The sequence below is a fragment of the Pocillopora damicornis genome, chromosome 4, assembly GCF_964200805.1.
Source record: "Pocillopora damicornis chromosome 4, jaPocDami1.2, whole genome shotgun sequence".
NCBI classification, from domain to species: Eukaryota; Metazoa; Cnidaria; class Anthozoa; order Scleractinia; family Pocilloporidae; genus Pocillopora; species Pocillopora damicornis.
In genome coordinates this window covers 15,204,712-15,228,002 of record NC_142673.1, presented here as the reverse complement: position 1 = coordinate 15,228,002, position 23,291 = coordinate 15,204,712, and the positions used below count along the sequence as shown (strand labels likewise).

At 40.6% G+C, this 23,291-nt stretch overlaps 1 protein-coding gene and 1 pseudogene across 1 annotated transcript; both read left to right on the top strand.

Moving 5' to 3' along the window:
* The first annotated feature begins 8,348 nt into the window (after positions 1–8,348).
* LOC113685076 (uncharacterized) lies at positions 8,349–19,373 on the top strand (annotated as a pseudogene).
* LOC149046958 (uncharacterized) lies at positions 8,784–15,960 on the top strand. Its single transcript, XM_089202423.1, has 2 exons — positions 8,784–9,407; positions 9,764–15,960. Exon 2 carries the CDS (start codon positions 10,474–10,476, stop codon positions 15,958–15,960), a length of 5,487 nt encoding a protein of 1,828 aa, XP_089058549.1. The 5' UTR covers positions 8,784–9,407; positions 9,764–10,473.
* Positions 19,374–23,291: the final 3,918 nt, after the last annotated feature.

Sequence of the window (23,291 nt, the reverse complement as noted above, 5' to 3'; positions counted from 1 at the left end):
GGAAACTTGTAGAAACTGGGCAATATCGCTAAAATGGGTCCAAGTGGGAGTCAAAATCGTTATAAGCAAGTTGTGGAAACTGGCAAATATTGACTCGCTCTTGGACTCATTTTAGCGATATTGGCCAGTTTCCAGAACTCTCATAAGATTTTCTTGGGATATTGCTGTTGATCTGCACTTAAACCCATTTTGGCAATATTGGCGAGTTTCCACATCTGTCCTATGATTTTCATGAGATATTGACATTGAGTGGCATCCGGCTCTATTTTGGCGATATTTGCCATTTTCCGAAACTTACCTATGATTTTCAAAGAATATCGACATTGACCTGCAGTTATACCAATTTTGGCGATATTTGGTCAGTTTGAAAATTTTCCATGGCATATCGACATTGACTCGCATTTGGATCCATTTTAACGAAATATTGGCAAATCTCTGCTACTTTACCATGATATTCATGAGATATTTGAAAACATCGATTTTGGCGATATTGGCTAAGTGCTGCGACTTTCCTGTGTCTTCTGTGGGAAATTGCCATTGACTGCACTTGGATCCATTTAGGCGAAATTAGCCAGTTTCCACGACTTTCTTACGATTCTCACAGGAAGTTGCCATTGATTTGCACCTTAACCCATTTTGGCGATTTCAGCCAATCTCTTTGACTTTCCAATGATTTTCATGGGATCTAAGCATTGACCCACAATTGGACCCATTTTTGTGATTTTGGTCAATCCCTGCGACTTTCTTATGATTTTCATGAGATGTCAACGTTGACCCGCACTTGCACCCATCTTGGCGATATTTGTTAGTTTCTACAACTTGCTTATAACGATTTTGACTCACACCTGGACCCATTTAGGCGAAAGTAGCCAGTTTCCACGACTTTCTTTCGATTCTCATGGGAAGTTGACATTGATTCGCACCCTAACTCATTTTGGTGATTTCAGCCAATCACTTCGACTTTCCAATGATTTTCATGGGATCTTAGCATTGACCCGCAATTGGACCCATTTTTGTGATTTTGGTCAATCCCTGCGACTTTCTTATCATTTTCGTGAGATGTCAACATTGACCCGCACTTGCACCCATTTTGGCGATATTTGCCAGTTTCCACATCTTGCTTATAACGATTTTGACTCCCACTTGGACCAATTTAGGCGAAAGCAGCCAGTTTCCGCGACTTTCTTACGATTCTCATGGGAAGTTGACACTGGTTCGCACCCTAACTCATTCTGGTGATTTCAGCCAATCTCTTCGACTTTCCAATGATTTTCATGGGATCTAAGCATTGACCCACAATTGGACCCATTTTTGAGATTTTGGTCAATCCCTGCGACTTTCCTATCATTTTCCTGAGATGTCAACATTGACCCGCACTTGCACCCATTTTGGCGATATTTGCCAGTTTCCACAACTTGCTTATAATGATTTTGACTCCCACTTGGACCAATTTAAGCGAAAGTAGCCAGTTTCCGCGACTTTCTTACGATTCTCATGGGAAGTTGACACTGGTTCGCACCCTAACTCATTCTGGTGATTTCAGCCAATCTCTTCGACTTTCCAATGATTTTCATGGGATCTAAGCATTGACCCACAATTGGACCCATTTTTGAGATTTTGGTCAATCCCTGCGACTTTCCTATCATTTTCCTGAGATGTCAACATTGACCCGCACTTGCACCCATTTTGGCGATATTTGCCAGTTTCCACAACTTGCTTATAATGATTTTGACTCCCACTTGGACCAATTTAAGCGAAAGTAGCCAGTTTCCGCGACTTTCTTACGATTCTCATGGGAAGTTGACATTGAATTTTTCTGTTCGACATTGATTTTAATCGATCAGCATTAATTTATCAGTTTTCTTATTGTTACATTTATATTACTGGTAGATTGATTGTTGTCAAATAAAATTATGATATTTATCTGTGTGGATTGTAATTTAAGATATGCCAAAAATTTTCCCCTTTCTTATAATTTTACAGTTGGTCACCAGGTGTCTCAGCAAGCTCTTAATAAACAATGAAAGTTATTCTTAAACTTACTCATAATTACCTGTTTTAAATATCTTACTTTTTAGGTTTTTTCTTTTCCTTGATTTACACAACTTTCTTAGTATGCAAGCTCAGTAATTTTCATGTAATTAAATGTTTGTCACCATGCACTCCCATCATGGGATACAACTTTAATCCAGCACTAAACAAACTGACATTGCTTAAGTAATGAGTATATATGTTATCACACTTATTTGGTTCTTCTAATTGTTACCAATCCTTATCAATGTTTTACACAGGTTGCAGTACTGGAAACACTTGGTGGTCATGCACTGATGTTATGTGCTTATGATGGTGTTTGTTACCAAGGTTCAGCTGGGATTGGTGACAGCCTTTTAAAAAACAAACATCATGGAAACATTTGCAAGTAGATTACACTGTGAGTACTGACTGTAGATATGCATTAATTAGCACTTTACTCTTGATATATACTTTCAGAAGCTCATTCTAATTTTACTTGTAATGTTGAAATCTTTCTGCAAATTTTTGCGCTTGAGAATTTGTGAATTGGATTTTTCCATACATGAGTTGATGAAAAAAAGAAAAACAATTAGTAAAACCAATTACCTGTAAATTCCAATTTGCATTTCATTTCCTCACTCAAAACATAAACAGAACCTCAAAAAAAGGTTATTGAGAGCAGTAGTCCCGGTACTCAATTTCTGTTACTCTAAGTGTACATCTATGTTCTTAAATATCAATATAATCTCAATATATTAAAACAATAAATGAATCCCAATGAAATTCACTACATTGATGCTTAGATCAACAACTTATTACACCAAGCATCTCGTTTCTTAAGAACTTAGAAAAGAAAGCATAATATTTCCAGTGAAAATAGGTCCTTACTTTATAGGTAATTCCCTGGTGGAAAAGCAAGACGTGTCAGTAAAACATCTACAAGAAGTGTTCAACTTCAAATACAGTATGCGTTTTTATAGCATATATTTGCCTTTATCCATGCACGTGCGGATTAAGGTCTTCGAAGATCTAGCTGATGTTCCTCCAAATTATTGAAAAATATATTTGTTTTCTCTTTCCACTGAAATGGCCGCATTTAGTTTCAGTTGACCCATGATTGAAAACTACATCTCCATTAACTACTATTTGAAGCACTTAAGGGGTCAATAACTGTTTTACACTCAGCTTCTGCCTTTTCTTGTGATTTGTTGCAATACGAAAAAAAGTCAGTCTTCTTTCCCAATATAAATTTTATTTCTGCTTTTAATGTATTGATGTGGTTATTCCCTTTATCTATGGCTATGATTTCTGTATAAGTGTCATATTCAATGCAACAAGGAGTGACTTTTAGCCTCGTTTTTTTTTTCCAGTCAATCTCTGTCTTTGTCTTTTGTAGGTGAACTTGTCGGAAACAGAGGAAGTAAAATGCCTTAAGCTAAGATACAGCAATTGGGAATTTTATTTAATAACCTTCCCTTGGATTTAAAGAAAGAGGTTGGTGTTATTCCGCGTAAACCGTCTCTTTACGGAAGCGGCCAGCGCCGAAAGCTGTGGCTCGCCCGTCATGACTGGAGCTTTGGTATTTCTTTGCCTTTACCCTCCATGGATAGTTCCACGACCCCTTCAGCCACCACTCACACATCAACTTCTCCTACGCCCACTCCTTCCCTTGTTAATTCGTCGACCTCCTGTTAATTAGTACTCCCGGTTTAAGTTAAAAACCACTGCTATTCACAACCGTAACAATACCAACTCACAACAAACTAACTACTAATTGAACTTACAAAACACCGTAGAAAAGATGAAATTTACACAACATACCATACATTCTTCCTTCACTTTGACACAACCTCATCACACACAAGTTCTTTAAGTGTTTATCAGTCATCTGCAACCAGAGCCACAGTGAGTGTTGACCACTGTACTTCCCGCGCATCCATTGTTCTTGGTACTCCTTCCTAATCTCAACGCAGCACTTCCTCTGCTGCTGGTTTTATCGTTTCCAAAGATGAGCAAGTTTTTTATCGCTGATTTTGTAAAGTTCAGTGTTAAGCGTGTTTACCACTCAAAGTGACGGGCTTATTACGTGTGAAAAGGAATTAGGAATTTCCATGAAACAAAGTGATCAGGCTGGAATGAAAGACTAGTGTACTATTTGGTCTCCTAAGTATTTAACACCAACGTTATTTACTTTGTAACCCTTTTTACGCAGATACTAATTTGGAATGCTGTTACCAAGCACGGCCTGAGAAACACGTGTGGTTTTTGTTCTTCCACCACGAACACACATTCATGGGCGCACAGTGAATCCGGGAAACTTTGTGGTTGAATGGTGCATTCTATGACGGAGAATCGATTTTTGTCGGTGGTTTTATGAATGGCCTTTAGAGCCGGCAACCTATTTTCACTCGACTTGCTGAAGTTTACTTCTTCAGGCTGACCTCCCTGTGAAGGCGCCATAACCTTTTGGAACTGTGCACAATAAATTGTAACGTGGTTTTGGCAAATAAATCTCTTAATTTTTATTTTTTGTTTGTGTGTTTGTTTGCTTTTTCTATGTTTATTTGGTTAATTTCTTGGCAATAAAAGGAAAAAGCACTGTCCATCGAGCATGGCATATCCGATGTTTATCGCATAGTTTCCTAACAAGTTTGATGATAAGTTTTCACGTACTCTAAACTGAACTTGCCGGAAACGTACAAACGGGGGGAATTAACTCGGCAGAGACCACTCGGCTAATGAGAACGGAACTCGTCGCGATTTCCTGGCACACAGCGATCTACTTCGAGTGAACTTGTACGGACGTCAAGAAAGAGATAGCGTTTGGTTCCACAGTATACTTTTATTCGTAGAGCGCTCTAACATACACCATGCTAGAGTAGAAGCTAAAGTAGTAATCATAAAAGCTGCACAAGGTACTTAAGAACTAACTGGTGAGAGGTGCTATTGAACCAATTTTTCTCGAGAGACCATTAACACTTGTATTTACCTAACAAAAACCAGTAATAAATAACAAGTGCCGACGTGCAGGAGCATAATGAAAGCGAGTAACAAGCAAATCTATTGGTCAATTGTCTTGTCAATGCTAGTACTTTACATATCAATCAATGACTCTAGTATCGTAGTCCATCATCCCCTTATGAACTGGTCTGAAAAGTTTCCATTTTTAGGCTTTCTATCGTATCATGGAACAACACTAAAAGTGTCATTTTTTCTTGAAAAGAATAAGGGGGAAACAGTCCCTTCTACTCATTTTCTTTGCATTGTGGTTACTTTGGTGTTATGAAACCAATTAAGACACGAAACGAAGATCGTATGGCCCGGATTTCTTTGGTCTTTAGCGGTTTCATTGGGTAAAACCCCGAATACTGTGGGGGTGTGTGTGTGTGTTAGCCTTCCCAGGAGGATACACGTAGTATACTTGATATACAGCGTAATACATCAAGAACTGATCCCTGTTATCACTTGTTTCCTATTGGCATGCACCACATTTGTTCTGAGCCGAGTGTTTACGAAGATTTCACCACCTTTCAGAGAATTAAAGACAATTTGCAGCAGACGTGAATTTAGCCAAACCAGAGTTCTCGAGTAATGAAAACTCGGTAACATTGTTATGGTTTTCATGGGATAATGACATTGGGTCCCACTTGGACTTATTTTGGTGATATTGGCGGATTTCCACATCTGTTTTATGATTTTCATGGGAGATTGCGGTTGGTCTGCAGTCAGACCCATTTTGGCAATATTGGTTAGTTTCCAAATTTTTCCTATGATTTCCATGGGAAATCGACTTTTAATCGCACTTGTACTCATTTTGGCGACTCGCCCAGTTTCCAGAACTGTCCTATGATTTTCAAGGGCTATTGTTGTTGGTCCTCACTAAGATCCATTTTAGTGATATTGGCGAGTTTCCACATCTGTCCTAAGATTTTGATGAGATGTTCACCTTGAGTCGCACTTGGACCCATTTTGGCGATATTGGCCCCTTCACATAACTTTCTCGTCATTTTTATGGGATATTGGCATTAATCCACACTTGGACTCTCTTTGGCGATATTGGCGAATTTCCTCACCTTCATATGATTTTCATGAGATATCGCTGCCAATCCTCGCTGAGACCTATTTTAGCGATTTTGGCGAGTTTACACATCTGTTCTATGGTTTTGATGAGATATTGAGTCGCACTTGAACCCATTTTGGCAATATGAACCGGTTTCCACAACTTGGCTATGAGTTTCACAGAATATCGATATTGACCTGCACTTATACCCATTTCGGCGATATTAGCGAATTTTGCCATCTTTTCTCTGATTTTCATCGAATAGTGACGTTCATCCGCACTTAGATCCATTTTGACGTCATTGGCGAATTTTCAACTATTGTCTTATGATTTTAATGAGAGATTGCCGTTGGTCCGCACTTAGACCCATTTTGGAAAAAGTTGGTCAGTTTCCAGATTTTTCTTATGATTTCAATGATATCGATATCAATGATATCGACATTGACTCGCACTTGGACTCTTGGCGATACTACCAGTTTCCAGAACTCTGTTATGATTTTCATGGGATATTGCTGTTGATCAGCACTAAGACCCATTGGCGATATTGGCGAGTTTCCGCATCTGTCTTGTGATTTTCATGGGAGATTGCTGTTGGTCCACACATACACTCATTTTGGAAATATTAGTCAGTTTCCAAATTTTTCCTATGATTTCCATGGGATATCGACATTGAATCGCACTTGGACTCATTTTTGCGATACTAGTAATTTTCCATAACTCTTCTAAGATTTTCATGGGATATTGCTGTTGATCCGCGCCTAGACCCATTTTAGTGATATTGGCCAGTTTCCACATCTGTCTGAAATTTTCATGGGACATTGACATTAAGTCGCAGTTGGACTCATGTTGGCAATATTGGCCAGTTTACATAACTTTCTTCACATTTTTATGGGATATTGGCATCAACCCACACTTGGACTCATTTTAGCGAAATTGGCAAATTTTCTCACCTTCATATTATTTTCTTGTCGACACGCATTAATTTGGAACCATTTTAGCGATATTACGTTCAGTTTTCTAAATTTTTCCCATGATTTCCACGGGAAATCGTCAAATGCACTCAAAAGCCTAAAATCTAAAAAAAGTTTACAGGAATCGACCAATTGAGCGAGCGAGCGAGCGAATGGCATTCCCCACATCGTATCTATAACTCGCTCTTGCGCATGTGCGCAATTCACGAGTTAAAAAGTAAAGGTCACGAAAAACATAGATGAAGCCACAAAGGCCAAACGACAAGTGCCAAGCAGCCATTTTCCATGGAAGTTTCTTTCTCCTGGCAGTAAAATCAAACGTGCGAGAAACGTCCGCCAACAGCGATCTAGGCTGAATAAACAAGCACTAAGGTTTTACAAACGTACTAAGATTGAGCTGCGCGAACAGCAATCCAAGGAACTTTGGCAGCTGATTGAGGCAATTGAAAATTCATAGACAGGGAAGAGAGAACTTAAAAAGATTACTGCTGATGGGAATAAACTTGAAGGCAAAGTGGGTCTGAAAGCAGGAGACTGCATCGATGGAGTGTGGCAAAAGGACCGAGACGGAACAATGGTATGCACGAATTAAAATGTGTATATATATTTAGTAAAAATCTACTAGTATACTAATGCAAATGCGGCAATCTGATTGGCTGAGCTACTGCACACTATCAGCCATTGGAGTGCACTGGTTGAAGGTTGTCTTCGTAATTTAGCGAACTTTTGCAGGATGATTTAGAACTTTTACTGAAGTTTTACGGAAGTTTTGGTCAAGCTCTTTGTTGCTCATTCATCTTTCAGTGCACCAAGCTATTAAAAGAAAACGGCATAAACTGACATGAGTAATGAAAAATTACTTTTATTGGTGTTCTGGTGTACGTTTTTAAGAAAAATATGTTGTTGTTGGTTATAAACGCGTGTGCGCCAGCTAATTAATCCTCTTATTTTAATCATTGTAATAAAGGTAAAGCAATTACTGATAGTACCAAACAATATATTACAATATAAAAATTATAATAGAGCTGTGTGAGTGCAATGTAACCCTTTTTCCCTTAATATTTCTTGTGAATTCCATGTAAATATTCATAAATAATATTTTTGTTAGGTTCAGAAGTACCTAACAACAAGATTTGCAAACATTATGAGAATGTAAATTGCCCGACCATATGAAAGGGTATATGAATAAAGAACTTTTGTTGCACCTTTTTTTGACATTATCTGGAACTGTTTAGAAAAAATAATTTCCAAATTTCCCAGTTTAGGATCAGATGAAGGTAGCATGAAATCTGAAGGGTGGTGGCATTTTCGGCTTTACCATGGCACCAGACGAGTCGCCCATCTTGCATGATTTCTACATATCAGCTATCCAGAGTGGGAGCCAAAAGGCCAGTTATATTGTGCAGTTTCTCAGGAGGGACTTGACCTCTGAATATGACATGATTGGCCCTTACTTCTCTGTCCCCAGTTCCATGGATTCTAACATCCTACAGGAGTTCTTTATGCTATGCTTAAAAGCATTTACTGCATTTGGCTTTGGAGTGGCCATTGTCCTCTGTGACGGTGCATCTTCAAATTTGACCCTTTTGAAAATTCTTTGTGGGTGTCCCAGGGAAACACTTCCCATAGATGATCAGGCAGAAACCTTGAAAAGCACGGTATTTTTTCAACGTGTCTTTTACTAATCCAGAGGATCCTTTTGGAAAACCATGATTTGCCATGATTTGCCCAAGCCATCAGGTATTTATCTTTTTCTTGTAAAAACAAACACGGAAAGAGTGTGTCTAACATGCCTTCATTTTGAGATATTACATTTACTTACATGAACACTTCCCTACATTTCAATGTCTCTTCTGAATTCACAATCCTGTCCTTAATTAGATGTAAACGCCTTACACCAGTAAATCAAAGAGTGGGTAACTTTATCCAGCACGTACCTTGCTATCCAGCAGATAAATTGTATTGGTTGGAGTACATTTTATCCACTTGATAGCGATTTATTTAGTGGATAGAGTTATCCACTATTTGTTGAGCCGAGGCCTGGTCATGTTATAAAATGAAGATGGCCTAAAGTCATACCTCCAACATATTCATGACACCCACTGTTAAGGATATCGAACAAAGAACAGCCTTTTTGTTGATTAGATCAATTGTCAATTACTTTAATTTGCATGCCTAGTTACGATCTTAGTTACAATGTTTATCTTTTTCCCTATTGGTTTGAAATCGGATATTTTAGCATCACCACGCGCATATAAAACCTAAATTAGCGTCCCTATAAGCCAGAGTTTCGTAAGATTTCACCTTGAACAGCAATAACTTCGTCTTTCCTTCCAAACCTTTGGCACAAGCGGGACCGATATGTAAGTGATTTTGTTAGTTTTATTTCCATATGTTTAAGTTTAGTTTTTTACCTTGGGCGATAGCGCACATATGTACTGTGTTGTACAACAGTACAACTAATTATCTTGAAATCAAGGAGTATTTTGAAATAACTAGACTCTCACAAAGTAATGTCCACATTTTAGTCTTTGGGCTGTTAATCAGCCGCAAATGGTCATTGTGTAGCCGATCTTTGAATCTCGATTAGTTTTAATTTAGCCTTTTATGATTTGTTTATGTTAATTCACGTTAATTGTTGTTATTTTAATCGCGTTATCGACATAGGCACGTAAAGCGTCTCATTCATGCTTTCGTTATAATATTATTGCAATTTCAGTTTACGATCGTGATCGTGACCGTGATCTAAATAAACACCGTTGATAGTCATCTTGGTTTTCGTGGTTTCATTACGACCGGTAAAATAGTCCCACATCAGCGACACTTAGAAAACACGCATAGCGACACCCCTCGAAGTTTCCTCTTTCGTCGCAAGCGTCACAGTAAAATATCGTTGCTTAATTCCGCCAAATGGTTTCGAATTCTATTTAAACTTCGTCTCGATCCTTTGGTACTTTGTTTCTTGGCAAAGGAACGATGAGTGTTTTTAGCGAACCGGTCCTCGGACGTATTAGGACACCATCAGAGTTGGACTTTGAGGCGACGCCTCAAATACCAAAGCCACCCAGGAGTGTGGCGGGCGTAGAACTTTCACGATTCGAATTCTCCAAAACAACTGGACGAAGAAGAGTAATGACTGAAAGGGGTTTGGCTTATCAGCTGGAAACAAAACTTTTTAATCGGAACTCCGCCTTCAAAAAATTAAAACAACAGATGGATAAGATTAATGTGCTGCGCGATTTACCCGAGACAACAATAGAACAATTAGAAGAGAGATTCAAATTGGATAACTTGAAAGACAAATTCAATACCGCATTCAAGGAGCACGATGATCTAATTCAGTCAGAAAAAGAAAAGTAAGATTCATATCGACGGTTCGATATTCGCGATCGGGAATTTATTGAGTGCAGAGTTAGACTTTGTGAACGTATGCAATCACTTGAAAGATACCTCAGTTGGGCACAGTCAGTGAGATCTGTCAAATCTGGTCACAGCATGAAATCAAAGGCGTCTGGAAAGTCTAAATTTAGTACGTCCTCTACAAAACATCTTTCCCTTGCGCTACTCGACGCCGCATCCAAGGCTGCCAAGTTACAGGCCAAAATGGAATTTCTCGACAAAGAAAGAGAATTAAGGCGGCTGCATCTTGAGAAAGAGATAGCTATCACAAGCGCCGAAAAAGTAGCGATAAAGCGAATCCTAGATGAAGAAAGACTAGCGGGCTATAAAGAGGAGTCAAGTGTCAAAGATGTTAATCCCGCGGTTAAACAGGAGTTAAAACCAGACGTTAGTGACGAGAACATTAAACAAGAAAGAAGCTTTAAGGCTAACCCGTACACTCCTCCGTTCGTTCCTGGAAGTTATCTAACGCCACCCTTTGAGCCTCGGAAAGCAGATCCTACATTCACGCCCCAATTTCAAGAGAATGGCGTTAATACCACTCTTCAAGAAATCGTCAGCCTACAAGCGAAGCAGGCCGAATTGAGCTCATTAATTATCAATCAGCAGAAGATTAGCAGCCTCCCGGTTAAAGAGCCGCCGGTCTTCTCCGGAGATTACTTTGAATATCCAGCCTTTGTGACCGCCTTCGATTCCATCATTTGCAGTAATGTACCATCGAACAAAGACCGGCTGTATTTCCTTGACAAGTACACCAGAGGCAAGGCTAACAACGTAGTGAAAGGTTTCCTGGCTATGAGCTCTGACAGTGCCTACGATAAAGCTCGGAAGATGTTAGACCAGCGTTTCGGGAATCCCGTCCACGTAGCTGAGGCTTACAAGTCTAGTCTAAGAAACTGGCCAAAGATAAATGATGGTGATAGCAGTGGCCTCCAGGACTTCTCTGATTTTCTCATACAATGCGAAGAAGCAATGAAGACGATGCAGTCAATGGGAGACCTCGACTCAACAGAAACTCTCCACCTTGTCAGCAGCAAACTTCCTTCTTACTCTGCTGTGAAATGGTGCCGGCATGCTCATGAAAGGCAAACCAAGTCTAAGAAAATAATCACATTTAGCACCTTTATGAACTTTGTCAGAGAAGAAGCAGAACTTGCAAATGACCCCATCTCACCTGATGCCCTAAAAGCGGAACACAAGAAGACTGGTACCCAGCCGAAGTGGGGATGGAAGAACAAGTCAAAGAAGAAGGACGATAGTAATTTGAGCGCCAATTCACTCGCGACATCAGGTACTCCACACCCCAGCGATCTTGCCTCGTCGACAAAACCATTTGCAGATCAAACAGATCAGGCCTGCCCCCTTTGCAACAGTCAGCACGCCCTCGTCAAGTGCAGCAAATTTCTCAAGAGTTCGGTAGATGAACGCAGTGAATTTATTCGCAGTAAAGCTCTTTGTTTTGGCTGTTTCAAGTCAGGTCACATGTCTTCGGGATGTCGTAATAGATCCATTTGCAAAGAATGTGGAAGACGTCACCACACCTTATTGCATGGCGTAAAACCAAAATCCACCCAGAGTCGTCCACAGCCTGACCGCAAGTCACAAGAAACTCAGCGCCCATCTAACAAGAATGAACCACTCAGCGAGAAACCTCCAGTTTCAGGATCCGCGAGCTCAAACCTGATCAGTGTAACCCACAGCTCAGCTACAGAGTCTGCCAGCATAATCACTAATTGTCGAATCATCCAAGTTCTTCTGTTCCACAAGGATAACCCAGCCAAAGCAATCAAGGTCTACGCCCTCCTAGACGATGCAAGTGACACAACCTTCGTGACCACCCAAGTACAGCGTGAACTCGGTATCAAGGGTGTTGAAACTAGTTTAGATTTAAGCACGATGCTTGGTCGACAGAGGATAGCAGTTGAAAGAATTGATGGCTTGATTGTTCAGCGACTTAACAGACGCACCGAAGTTGACCTACCCAAGACGTATTCAAGGCAGACCATTCCTTCCCGTCGAGACCAAATTCCAAGACCAGAAACCGTGAACAACTGGCCGCACCTTAAAAGGATCCAAGGCAAAATTCCTCCGTACGATGAAGACGTAGATATTGGCCTGCTAATTGGTTGCAACTGCCCCAAAGCGATCACACCAACAGAAGTCATTCGCGGTAAAGGAGAAGAACCTTACGCTGTCCGAACCTTGCTAGGTTGGAGTATCGTGGGACCAGTTGCCACATCAGACACCCATAGAGACGGCCACGCCCTAGATTCCACCTGTCATTGTACCTTGACGAGAGAGGTTATTTCTGGAGCAAGTGACAGCGCTAACCAGTTGAGTTTCATTCTCCACGGGAAAACGAAGGAGGTCATAAACCCATCAGCCATTAATCAGATGTTCGAGCTCGATTTCTTGGAACACAAAAACAAATCGAAGCATGGTCTATCCAAAGAAGACAGAAAGTTTATTCAGATAGCAGAAAAGGGAATTCAGCATCGCGATGACGGCCATTATGAGCTCCCACTATCCTTGAAGAACGAAACCATTGAGCTTCCAAACAACAAGAAAGTAGCGCTTTGCAGACTTAATCAGCTAAAAAGAAGGTTCGTGGGTAGAAACGGCCAGAAATACTACACGGACTACTCGGAATTTATGAAGAAATTGATAAAGAATGGATACGCTGAGAGGGTACCAGAGATGTCTGAATCGGAACATGCATCCCATGGTCAAGTTCAAGAGAAAGCGAACGTTTGGTACATTCCACACCATGGAGTCTATCACCCTAAGAAGCCCAATAAGATTCGTGTAGTTTTCGATTGTGCTGCCGAGTACGAAAGTGAATCGCTAAACAAGCACCTGCTTCAAGGCCCCGACTTGACAAACAATTTGACTGGAGTGCTTTGCAGGTTTCGACAAGAACCAATCGCTTTCATGTGTGACATAGAAGCCATGTTTTACCAAGTAAAAGTGAGTGAAGAATTCAGAGACTTGTTGCGTTTTTTCTGGTGGGAAGATGGCGACCTCACCAAAGAACCGAAAGAGTATAGAATGACCGTACACTTGTTTAGAGCCACCTCGTCCCCAGGCTGCGCAAATTTCGCTTTGAAGTCTACGGCCAATGATTTTGAAGAAGAATTTGGAGCTAGTGCCGCAGATTTCGTTCGTAAGGACTTCTACGTTGACGACGGTTTGAAGTCCGTTTTCTTGGTAGACGACGCAGTGAAGCTGATCGTAAGTGTAAAGCAGATGTGCAGCAAAGGAGGCTTCCGGCTTCACAAGTTTGTGTCCAACAGTAAAGAAGTCATCAGAAGAATCCCAGAGCAAGACAGAGCAGATGGTGTGAAAGAGTTAGACTTAGACCTTGATTCACTTCCCTTAGAGTGCGCACTCGGCGTCCATTGGTGTGTTGAGTCTGACTGTTTCCAGTTCGCTATCGCACTACAAGATAAGCCATGCACTAGACGGGGTATACTCTCCACTGTGAGCTCGATTTTCGATCCGCTCGGATTCGTTGCTCCGCTCTTGTTGGATGGAAAGTCAATTCTTCAAGATTTGTGTCGCCATGAAGTAGGCTGGGATGATCCGATACCAGAAGACATCAAAGTTAAGTGGGAAAAGTGGAGATCAGATTTGCTAGAAGTTCGACGCATTTCAATTCCCAGATGCTATAAGCCCGATGACTTTGGTCGTGTTGTGAGCGCACAACTTCATCACTTCTCGGACGCGAGCGTCAAAGGTTATGGTCAGTGTAGTTACCTGCGCCTTGTAGACGAAAACCAGAGAGTTCATTGCTCCTTTGTTATGGGAAAGTCAAGAGTGGCACCGTTGAAGCCTGTAACTATACCACGCCTGGAACTTGCCGCCGTGTGCTCAGTGAGAATCAGACAGCAGTTGCGACTTGAGCTAGAGTACACCATTGACAAAGAATACTTCTGGACAGACAGTAGAGTGGTACTTGGATATATAGCCAACGAGAGTAGGCGTTTTCACGTGTTCGTCGCCAACAGAGTTCAAGAAATTCAAGAAAACACTTCAATTGATCAGTGGAAGTACGTCGAATCAAAACAAAACCCTGCAGATGAAGCGTCTCGAGGCCTGAAGACACAAGAGCTGTTACATTCCTGCTGGATTACTGGGCCAGCGTTTCTTTGGGAGAACGAAAACAAGTGGCTACCCAAAGAAGACCACAAACTCCAAGAAAACGACCCAGAAGTTAAGAAGTCTGTCACCATGGCAACCACGACAATAGTGCAAGCACATTCAGAAAAGTTGAGCCTTGCTGAAAGAATAGAATATTTCTCTGACTGGTATCGAGCCAAGCGAGCAGTTGCCCTATGTCAACGCTACGTCAGAGTTCTGAGAGATCGAGCGCTCAAGAAGAAGTGCATCCATGGAGAAGTGCAAGTGCTGAACGTCAGTGATTTGAAGAACGCCGAGAGTGCAATTATTTGTGATGCACAGATTAAAGCCTTTAAAGAGGTAATAGAAGTTTTACAGAAGATGAAGCAGGAAAACACCGACCCTGACAGTAGAGTTTTCGCCCGACAGAGAAAGACCAACATGAAAACAAGCAGCTCGCTCTACAAGCTCGACCCGTTCTTGGATGGAAATGGAATTTTGCGAGTCGGTGGACGTCTCAGACGTGCAAGCTTGACAGAAGACGTGAAGTTTCCCATCATCCTGCCTCGAAACAGCCACGTCACCAAGCTGATTGTCAAGCATTTTCATGAACGTACACAACATCAAGGCAAAGGGATGACCTTAAATGAAGTACAATCAAATGGCTTCTGGGTGGTCAGCGGTTCATCGGTAGTCGCCAACATGATTTCATCCTGCGTCAAGTGCCAGAAACTACGCGGAGCAGTGCAAGAACAAAGGATGTCAGATTTACCCGAAGATCGCCTCGAGTCCACTCCACCCTTCACATACTGCGCCGTTGATTATTTTGGGCCCTTTGTCATCAAAGAGAGAAGGAAGGAACTAAAACGTTATGGCGTGCTCTTCACCTGCATGGCTTCAAGAGCAATACACATCGAGATTGCCAACTCCCTCGAGACTGACTCATTTATAAATGCCCTGAGAAGATTCGTAAGTCATCGAGGACCTATCCGCCAGTTAAGGAGCGATCAGGGGACGAACTTCGTTGGAACTCGCACAGAACTCACCCAAGCATTAGCTGAGATGAACCAAGACAAAATCAAGAAAAGGTTGCTCGAAGAACAGTGTGACTGGTTCACCTTCAAAATGAACGTCCCAGCGGCGAGCCACATGGGAGGCATTTGGGAGCGACAAATCAGAACAGTTCGTAACGTCCTCGCATCACTATTACAAGACAATGGACAACAGCTAGACGACGAGTCTCTTAGAACCTTGATGTGCGAAGCAGAAGCTATTGTCAACAGCCGCCCCTTGACAGTGACCCAGCTTTCTGATCCAGATTCAGCCAGTCCACTCACTCCCAACCACCTCTTGACAATGAAGTCAAAGGTCGTTCTTGCTCCACCAGGTGCCTTCTAGCCAGCCGACATGTATTGTAGAAAGCGTTGGAGGCGAGTCCAGCATCTGCCGAACGAGTTCTGGACTCGATGGAGAAAAGAATTCCTCCTCAGTTTACAGCAGCGCCAAAAGTGGTCACGCCCTTGGAGAAACTTGATTGTTGGTGCTGTAGTCATAGTGAAAGATGAAAGTCTTCCTCGGAGTGCCTGGCAGCTAGCAAGAGTATCAGTGGTCTACCCTAGTTCTGATGGCCAAGTAGTGGAGAGACCAGTACAGAAGTTGGTATTGCTGTTGCCAGCGTCAAAGAAAGATTGAGATCCGGGGTAATTCCCAGCCGAGGAGCCTTCTAAGAAATGAACTGATCCATGAAAAAGGAACTTATAGAACAGTAATTGATTAATTAATAGAATAATAAATAGATTAACTAAGAAATTGACAGATGTATTGATTAGTGAAATATGAATATTTCAGGGGAGTCATGTTAAGGATATCGAACAAAGAACAGCCTTTTTGTTGATTAGATCAATTGTCAATTACTTTAATTTGCATGCCTAGTTACGATCTTAGTTACAATGTTTATCTTTTTCCCTATTGGTTTGAAATCGGATATTTTAGCGTCACCACGCGCATATAAAACCTAAATTAGCGTCCCTATAAGCCAGAGTTTCGTAAGATTTCACCTTGAACAGCAATAACTTCGTCTTTCCTTCCAAACCTTTGGCACAAGCGGGACCGATATGTAAGTGATTTTGTTAGTTTTATTTCCATATGTTTAAGTTTAGTTTTTTACCTTGGGCGATAGCGCACATATGTACTGTGTTGTACAACAGTACAACTAATTATCTTGAAATAAAGGAGTATTTTGAAATAACTAGACTCTCACAAAGTAACGCCCACATTTTAGTCTTTGGGCTGTTAATCAGCCGCAAATGGTCATTGTGTAGCCGATCTTTGAATCTCGATTAGTTTTAATTTAGCCTTTTATGATTTGTTTATGTTAATTCACGTTAATTGTTGTTATTTTAATCGCGTTATCGACATAGGCACGTAAAGCGTCTCATTCATGCTTTCGTTATAATATTATTGCAATTTCAGTTTACGATCGTGATCGTGACCGTGATCTAAATAAACACCGTTGATAGTCATCTTGGTTTTCGTGGTTTCATTACGACCGGTAAAATAGTCCCACATCAGCGACACTTAGAAAACACGCATAGCGACACCCCTCGAAATTTCCTCTTTCGTCGCAAGCGTCACACCCACATCAAGTTATGTAACACTTGTAACACTTAAAGCATTTTCAGATCTGTCACAAGTGTGTAATTAATTTTCCTCTTACTGCAATTGCTTTAACCATCTATGATACACCAGTCATCTTTTTCCAATTTACAGAACATGATAGCTGCCTTGTACAGCTCAAGACCCTCTAGTTCAAAAAGTCTTACTCTAGATGCTATCCAGTTTGGATAGGAAACAATTGAAAAAGTTTAAAACCAAGAAATGGAGAGAGCAGAGATGGGTAGAAGTCACAAAGTCCCTAGACTGAAGTATGCATTTGTTTACAGAGATAATTGGACTCGCCTGTGATAAGCAGGTGATAAAATTTGTTTGTACTTTTCTTCCTGATCATGAATTCAAAGTAACATCAGATAGTGAAATATTTAAATCTCTATGACACCTTTTTTCTGCCTTCTTCTACTGAAGTGCCTTTCTTTGTAGAATAAACCATCAATATGCATGATATAAATATTTATTGTTGTTGTTTATCTCATTGTTATGCACCAGGTTTTCCACAAAACAAAGGCTTTGAGAAAATATGCAGGCCCCACTGCTAATGCTTTTTTCCTTATCATTTTTAAATCTGTAGCAACGTTACATGGTCGCAGCTATTCAAGATCTTGCAAAAGAGCCCAATCAGGAAAGTGCTGCTCTTGTTGCAAGCTTCCTAGAGGCATGCAATATACTCTGACAACACCAAGAAATCCAGACAGAAAAAGTCTCTTGCATGGCAGGTTAGCTGGTGCGAAATAAGAGATTAAATTATGTATTGCTGGCCAAAAAAGTAATGCATGGTGACTGAGCCATTTTTGAAATCTCAAAATGAACAGTTGCTGCTACTGTTGGGATGTGACAACTGAACTAAATAAATATACAACAATGTAACCTGCCACCATGGACCATTACCTTCTTTTCAATAATTCAGAGGCAGTAGTCGTGCCAGGTTAATGTAACCTTGGAAAGCGGATGCACTGTACCTAGCACTGTGCATGCTTTGTGTTAGAATTCAAAGTTAGAGCCATTTAACATTGTAATGTCTTGAAATATTAGTTCAAATGCGAATACTCAAATAAAAGCTTAAGGCTTGCTGAGCAACACTTTTGCATGGTACTGTTTCTCTCTATATTTTTTTGAAATGACTTTCTAGAAATGTTATCTGCCTTGAGCTTGGGAAACCTTAAATATGGAGGGCACAGGTTAAAAAATGACATTTTTAACTTGTTTTTATGTCATGTATTTGTAGACTTGAGATCTTCTCCGTGTTGTCATAAATAGATTTCTATCCTTTTGCCAGTGATTCTTCACCAGTGTCTCACCAGATGGGAGATATTTTTTCAGCCCACTGAGAATCAATGGAAGTGCATTAGAGTCTATTTTCAGTGTTTTAAAGCACACTAGCGAGGGAAATTTATCCGCAATTGCTTACTCACCTGCATTGGGCAGGTTAATTAACAGATAAAGTTTAACTCTGAATAACTATTCAAAAAAGAACCACAGGCACATAACCTTACATATAGATAGGGAGTCATTGTCTATTGCAAACCAGATTTGTATTAAGTGTACTAAAGTGTCTAGTTCTCTATGTCAATTTATCTTCCCAACTACCATTGCACAGTCCACGATGGGAGAGCGGCAAGGTAGCAATGCCTGTACAGTTATTGCTGTTACATTTGGGGCCTACTGTGTGCATTATAATCTGTGTGTGTCCTTACTTTTGAAACAGTTACCACAGTTGTGGACATCTTCATTTATCAATGTAATATGTGATGGCAATGACATCTACGATGACGTCTATGGCAGCTGTTTACTTAGATGTAGAAGATGTAGTACAGTCAGTGGGCACAGAATGTAATCTACAGTCAGTAAGTTCAATGTTTAGTTTTACCGATGCTAATGATTTTGCTGATCTAGCAGCATATATCAGAAATGTTCAGCAGCCATCCTCCGGGGTTCTTATTGGCTGAGGTAAGTCTGTGGGAATTTTAGTAGAAACTAATGGCTTTTGTGCACTCATTGACAGTCATGTTCACACGAGCAGTGGTGCAATCATTTTGATCGCAAATTCTCCCAGCAGTCTCGTTACTGCAAACTCAAGAATTTTGCCTGAGCAAAATTTAGCTTTCAATCTTGGTACGTTTTACATGGGTAATGTATGAAGATGCATCGGCTAAGAATATATTATTAGAGTTGATATAATTGATTGCTACTCCTAGTTAGCTCCTGTATTCACTGAGCTATGATATAATTAGAATGAAAAAAAATAATTAATAAATAACTCAGCTATAAACAAAAGTAACTGAGACACTTAATCAAGCAAGTTCCTAAGAGAGGCACTCACCTTTAGGCTCTCTCTTCGGGGGAAAGAGTAGACAACAGAGGGAGAGAATGTGCGGAGAGAATGTGCAAAGAGATAGGGAGGGGGATTCATGCTTTTTAATAACTACGGAGCCTGTTAACAGGCTACACTTTCCTTGTAAGGTAAAGCAGGAATTGAACAGGTTTGTCCTTGTTTGGGATGGCTAGGTTTTAACCCACTTAAAATTACAAAAATAAAAACTATGCATACTTAAAGTTGTGAGTGTCATCTATTACAAGAGATGTTTTAATACTAGGCTATACTGGGTTGAGACAAAAGCAGTAACTATTATTTTGTCATTCTTCAATGAAGAAATTAAGCTATTTTACTATGCAAAGGACTTGACATCCTGCGAAAAGTAAAAACCCAGTTAGTTTAGGGGATATGAACATTCATTTAATTGATCAACTTCTCATTGACATATTTTGCATGGTATGTGCTTGGAAATGAGAGGGTATAAAACTTGAACAAATACGTTAAGCTTACTACTTGCGTTTTGTAGCCAAAGCGTAAGCTTTCAAACGAGGTCTCAGCATTTCATCGGCGTCCACCACTTTACCTTGATCTTTCAATTGTCTCTCAATTCTGGCATTCATAAATTCATTACTACGAGTGTTTGCAAGTTTTCAGACCAAGGCTTGAAAAAAGAACATCAACAATTTCCATACCAGAGTCATTTTCAAAGTTCACAAGTGATGCAACAAGCAGCCGAAAGTCCACTTCCAAATTTTCATTGTTCAGCACTGCGTTCGGATACATAGTTAGAAACTTCGGTGGATATTTTCGTAGGTTGGAGTCTGTCGCAAATTCTTGAACCTCATTATCAACAGACCTCAAAAATGGAATCATTTCAACTCGTGAAAAATCAGATTGCCTTCGTCGAGGTTTTTTAGACTAGATGGAAAGTCTGATTTGTCCTTCATTAATAGTTCCTGGAGAAGTGTTAATTCCTTTTCCATTCTCAGCTTTCTTTGACTTGACAATTTACTGCGTCCTTTCTTCCCTGCCAAAGTCTCCTTCCTCAGCTTTATCATCCGGTGAAGAGCTACCCCACAATATGGATACAAAGTATCATCTGATTCTTCTCTCAACTCGTGTCTCGCGTGATGAACAGCTTCGTTCACGGTCTCGGCAGAGGTTTCTGCTTTTTAAAGGCACTCGTGCTTGTGAATGATGGTGTAAACAGATTCATGAAGGACGCTCATAACACAGTGAACCGACTCTGGACTAAAGCTTTCCTTTAACTTCTTCAATAGCCGGTCCAAAATCATACGCCCCTGTGTGGTCTTGCCATACTGGAAATTAGACAAAAATTTCAGCCATGCCATGGAAAACGCCATTCTGCTGCAGCTTTTCAGGGAACTCTCAAAAGATTTCTTTGTTAATGTCGAAAATTTTCGGCAAAACCCACCCACCAAGAGTTGAACTTGTTGTTTCTGAGAAACATCTAAAACATGTTCGGCGAAAGATTTCCAATCGCTCTGACTTTATCCGTGAATCTTCCATCAACATTAGTGGTATTCGTTTTTCAACATAGTCTTCTTGTTCTGTACTAAAAATCCAAGCAGAAAGTTCTTCCATTCCTTTTCTATCTAACATAGCGGTTTCTTGTTTTCTACGTTTATTCGCCTCCGGACACGTGACTTTTGTGCTTTCCGAGCTACTTCCTTTCTTCTTTGACTTTCCTTTTCCACGGCTAGAACTCGTCGCAGAATTACTGACCCTGAGTTCACTGAAAATTCACGCAGTCCTTTGTTCCATTTGGTGACCCCTATTGAAGGCCTAAATGTAATAACTGTCCTAAATTTAATGTAGTCTTACCAGTAATAACATTTGGTCCTGAATGTAATAAAGTCCTAAATGTAATAACATTCAGTCCTAAGTGTAATAAGCCTCCAATGCAATCGTTTAACTTAGCCAGTGCATTGTCGTTGTAGCGGACATCCACCTTGAGATGTTAAAGTGACAGATGTTACACCAAACAATCCTCTGACCAGTATTTATGGCACATTGCGGGCTCGCTGACCAATACCTTTTCATATATCACTGGCTTAGACTCAACTACAGTAAATTTTGGAAAAATGTGATAATGTTATACTTTTGTGATCAGCGATGGAGTTAACAAGTCAAACCAAATTACAAACTTGGAAAAGGGAGTCCGCTGACTTGTAGGTCGGACAATTTGCAGACTCGGACTTACATTATTAGTCTTTCCTTGCCTAAATAGACCTTGTTAGCATGCACGTGTTGTTTGCTAATTCGGACCTTGTGACAGCACTTTAGAGAATTATTATCGAATAACTTCGTGATTATATGAATATGGACAAAATAATTTTTCTACTCAAGAGAACATAATTGAGACAAAACGAGCGAAAACTCGCACAAAAACTTGTGCCCCTCCCTTCACTGAGATGTGGGTAAAAATAGTCGTGTGAGCCGAGTTCAAAATAGCTGGCAGTAACACAAAAGATTTGCCCAAAAACGTTGCATCGATTAGTTGAACTGACTGAGAAAAAAATTATTGAGTTCATATAGCAACGAAGTTTTTATTAGCGATAATGAAAATAGTAATAAGTGCGGATCCGACTGAAAATCATTTCACGAGCCTGTGAGGTATTCCTGCAGTTTTCTTTGAGCTTTAGATCGATTGATCTGACGACTGGTTCCGTTCATACTTACAGGGACGCAAGCAATAGGTTACAGTTCTCGGAGCTATTTCCCGAGAATTGCCAGTTACATCCGGGGTACCACAAGGGTCCCTACTAGGGTCGATACATCAAATGTTCTTAAGACCTCGAGAGGTGCCTGTTATGCTGATGATACTAAGATTTTCAAGAGCATCGATTCCATCACAGACTATAACGCCTTGCAATCCGACCTTAACAATCTTGTCAGTTGGTCCGAATCATCCGGGCTCATATTTAATCAGTCCAAGTGTAAATACCAGTGCATCACCAGCAAAAAATCACCTGTACAACCTACCTATACTATCAACGAAATGCCTTTGGAATCTTGCGACACAGAGAAAGACCTTGGTGTGCGGGTGTCAAGCAATCTTACCTTGGAAAAACAAGTATCTGAACAGTTTGCGAAAGCCAACAAACTCCTCAGGTCTGTGCGCCGAGTTTCTTGGTACATCCAAGCACCCAAACGCATCGTACACTGTACCTTTCTATCGTCCGGTGCCATCTCAGCTACGCAACCCAAGTATGGTCGCCACAGTCCATTGGCCTACTAAAGCGAGTTGAAAACGTGCAGCGCTGTGCAACAAAACTAATGTTGAAGCTCCCTTTCCGTTGCGATGTCACCTATAAGACCCTCCAACTAACACATCTATTGCCCATCTCATACTGGCATGAATTTTTGGATACAGTCTTTTTCTACAAAGCTGTTAATAACTTAGTTTTCATAGATAGTAAAGCTTTACCTGTAAGCAGGCAATTTACAAGATCTACTAGGTAATCAAGCAGCAGTGCTATTACTTATATTCCTAAGTGAAGTAGAACTGTTACATATCGACGTACATTTCTCGTACGCGCGTGCGGCACATGGAATGTTCTTCCCGCTGAGCTACACAAAAATCACATCTCTCTAGCCTCTTTTAAAAGTTTATTACTTGAATAGTACAAAAAGGCACTGAACCTGTATGACGTTGACGACACTAGAACCTGGAGAACAATCTGTCTTAGGTGCAACACAGCGAGGTCTCTCCTGTGCC